General features: G+C 45.1%; 1 protein-coding gene across 1 annotated transcript in view; it reads left to right on the top strand.

The window, feature by feature from the left end:
* Positions 1-75: 75 nt before the first annotated feature.
* Positions 76-3,774, top strand: part of SARC_11937 (hypothetical protein) — a gene marked incomplete at both ends in the record, with an annotated part of 9,551 nt that continues 5,852 nt past the window's right edge. Inside the window, 7 exons of the mRNA XM_014293968.1 lie at positions 76-269; positions 767-880; positions 1,386-1,556; positions 2,075-2,245; positions 2,628-2,695; positions 2,940-3,150; positions 3,568-3,730. Coding sequence (XP_014149443.1) covers positions 76-269; positions 767-880; positions 1,386-1,556; positions 2,075-2,245; positions 2,628-2,695; positions 2,940-3,150; positions 3,568-3,730 — 1,092 coding nt within the window. The remainder of the gene's footprint in view (positions 270-766; positions 881-1,385; positions 1,557-2,074; positions 2,246-2,627; positions 2,696-2,939; positions 3,151-3,567; positions 3,731-3,774) is intronic.

Below are 3,774 nucleotides of genomic sequence, written 5' to 3'. Positions count from 1 at the left end.
TGTATATAATGTATGTATATACACATATGTCCGAAAGTTGGACACTTCTAATACGGTTCCCATTTTGAACATTCTAGTTCGTTCCGGCCCTGAAGATCGGGTATCTGTATACGTACTGGGGACCGCTTCTGTTTGTTTTGGCCGTTACGATATCGAAGGAGGCGTTTGATGATATAGCTCGTTTTAGGAGAGATAAAGAAATCAACAACTCGACGTACAAACGAATCACCGCCCAGGGAGAAGTAGACATTACGAGTGGTGAAATCTCGGTATGTTTTTGCAATCCAATAGCGATGCTTCATTTCCCCTTAACCCGCCTAGTAGTTATCAGGCCGTAGTTCGACACTGCAAGCGAAGGTCTTCCTTGTGTGGTGGTTCTCCCGAATTCGATTATGTATATCCGATAGGATCGGCATTTGTTCTGAGTCATTCCCATCGTCGACATCTGCGGACGTCTTAATATCTGGCTCGTCCGCACCTTTCTGATAGGCGGAATGAGATCGCTGTCTTTACCTGTACCAGGCACTTCCTACGCATCTAACATGTCTGTATTTGTGGCTGCTCGCTGTCTTTACTTGTAACAGGCACTTCCCACGCATCTAACATGTCTGTATTTGCGGCTGCTCGCTGTCTTTACTTGTAACAGGCACTTCCCACGCATTTAACATGTCTGTATTTGCGGCTGCTCGCTGTCTTTACCTGTACCGGGCACTTCCCACGCATCTAACATATCTGTATTTGCGGCTGCTAAACACATCTTGCACAGGTAGGGGATATAATCGTAGTACACACTAACCAGCGCGTTCCGGCTGACATGGTCTTCCTGCGCACGACAGAGAAGAGTGGAGCCGCTTTTATTCGTACGGATCAATTAGACGGAGTATGTGGCTCTATTCTTCTATACATACAACTTTATATACATGTTGCAAATGAGATTTAACTTATATAGATAAATTTTGACACAGTAGAACATACGGCAGAGGTATCAAATTTACCCAAACTATGCGCTCAAGCACACGATTCTCGGTTGGATTCGCCAGATTGCTTGTAGGGGTCTTGAAGTACAGAACCATGACAATAGTGAGTGTTTCGGCGTGGTTCAACTGGCTTGGATCCAGAGACGGTGCATTCTTCGTCTGCCATAACCAGCCCTCCTACCTCATCCTCATTTCTCTGAATTAATCGATTGACAGCTCGATTGCAAGTGCAAATAGCGAGTGTTTGCACTCATGTAAGCACGTAGTGTATGGTTCGGGCTCTATAGGGCACCACAATCATAGGGCTCACGTATACACCAAACTATGCATAGTTATATAAACGTATATGGATGAGCATGTCTAACCATACCCTTATTTCACTGTTTATGACGATTTGTTCGCTGGCAGGAAACCGACTGGAAACTGAGGATAGCGGTGCCTGTGACACAGGCCTTACAAACAGATCAAAACTTAGTTCGCCTACGGGCGTGTGTGTTTGCTGATAAGCCGATGAAAAGCATACATGAGTTTGTGGGCACATTTACGACCTACAATGAGTTATCTGGGTCTGAACCTCAGGTAAGACCACGAGCGAGTGAACAATTTCTATAGTTGCATGCATGCATGTATACATGCATACATACGTATAAATGCATATTTATATACAAACATATACATATGTTCATGTATATATCACTCATCATTGGATGTGCACTTGTACGTATTTCAAGTTCGGGTGGCACAGTAAGTCCGCGTAGGTCTGATTCTCAGCCCTGCATTATCCTTTTTTTCTATCTGTACAGCCAGTTGAATGATTGCAGCGTTGTTTAGATCATAGTACCAAGTGACGGATCTCTACATCCACAGAAGAACAAAACCAGCTTGTTTACGTATATGTCTCTTACATCACGGTACTCTTTTGCGTTGGTGTGCAATAAGTGCTCTCAGGCCGCCGACAATAGACAATTGGTCACTATGATCATACCATTGGTTAATTTCTACCTATCAGACCTCTACATTCAAACCATAACCAGTTTTCTTGACTAGTGGGTCATATATTTCCCGCTTTACTCTTACGCTGATATGCTTGCACGCAGGTCGAACCACTGACAATAGACAATACCCTATGGACCAACACAGTACTGGCGTCTGGAACGGCCGTGGGTGTGGTGGTATACACCGGCAAGGAATCCCGATCAGTCATGAACACATCCCAACCACACACCAAAATGGGTCTGCTCGACGAGGAGATCAATTTCTTATCCAAGGTATATGTATGATATAATACAACGTATCAATTGTATGTCGCTGTACATTTCGATATTTCAACTGCATTCTTTTTAAATTCATTGCGGATCTGCCTATCATGAGCTCTGGTAGGCTTCTGCCCAGCCCCTGAACACTGATAAGGTTTTGTTAGATGTGCGAAGCGCTGGTAGAATCAGGTTGCATCCTGCATCCAGCCTCAGTATGGTGATGCCAGTAGTATCCCTGCAGATTCTTTTGTCCTGATGTTCGCCAATATTCATGGTACCCCTTTCTACAGACTATCACCGCGCATAACAGATCACTCAGGCCCAATACGCTTTACGTTAATTCCCAGCGATGTTCGTTGCTCTGGTTCTCATGTTTGTTGCACACAACGCACAGGTGTTGTTTGTGTTGACGATGGCTCTGGCGCTGGTTCTGGTGTCGCTCAAAGGGTTTGACGGCGAGTGGTAAGCACTCGATCTGCGTCTGTGATCTGGCAGATGCTCTTTCCTTGATCTGTTCATATTAATACAGTCCAGGTTTGAATGCACGAGTCCCATTAAAGTACCCAAGATTCTACCCATGTGGATTGGGAACCTGCCTATGCACCCCTTTTCGTAGTGTAATAAACGCCTAAATAGAACGGCACTTAGCAACGGCACCCAACTGCAATTAACATGCCCCGATTGCCCCCCTAATTTTTGGCTTCAGGTACATATATCTTTTCCGGTTCGTTCTGCTGTTCTCGTATATCATTCCGATCTCGCTGCGAGTGAATCTGGATATGGGTAAAACCTACTACGCCAGGCAGATAGAGAGGGATCACTACATACCAGATACCGTGGTGCGAACGTCAACCATTCCGGAAGAGTTGGGTCGGATTAGGTATCTCTTGTCGGATAAAACAGGGACTCTCACCCAGGTAGGTGTATCCATGTACGCATTTGTGCTTGTGTTTTAAGTGCCAATGTATGCACGAATGCGCATCTGTTCATATGCATACATATACGTACGTATGGATGTGTGTGCATATATCGAGCTGTCGATGGATGTATGTTTATGCCTTATTACTTAGCGGACGGCACCACTGTAGCCGTTTGCGTTGCCCATATCAACCTGATGAGCAATCTCTTGCCGCCAAGGCGAGTACCTGCAAGTCTCTAGTAAAACACTAGTGTACACTCCACTCTGTAGAAACATACTGGTACCACGTATACCACTATGGTCGGTCAACACTATATCTATCTTCCCTTGTCATTCTGAGCCGATTTAGTGCCACTGTATGTAGCCGTGTCTGACATTCCTCCTTTCAATGCGTGCGTTATCATCTACATAACAGAATGAGATGATCTTCAAGAAACTGCACATGGGATCTGTGTCGTTTGGCGAAGACAGTGAACGCGATATGCAGGAACATCTGTACGACGCCTTCTCCGCACCTGAACATGTAGTAAAAACAAGGGCTCACGGCCGGACCATCAGCGGCTTGAGCGGGAATTTCGGTACTTTATATGTTTCATGGGAAGGTTGCTTATATTTTCAACGC

This window comes from Sphaeroforma arctica (assembly GCF_001186125.1).
Source record: "Sphaeroforma arctica JP610 unplaced genomic scaffold supercont1.1964, whole genome shotgun sequence".
NCBI classification, from domain to species: Eukaryota; class Ichthyosporea; order Ichthyophonida; genus Sphaeroforma; species Sphaeroforma arctica.
The sequence above is the reverse complement of the archived record's forward strand: the minus strand, read 5'-3'. Positions and strand labels throughout refer to the sequence as shown.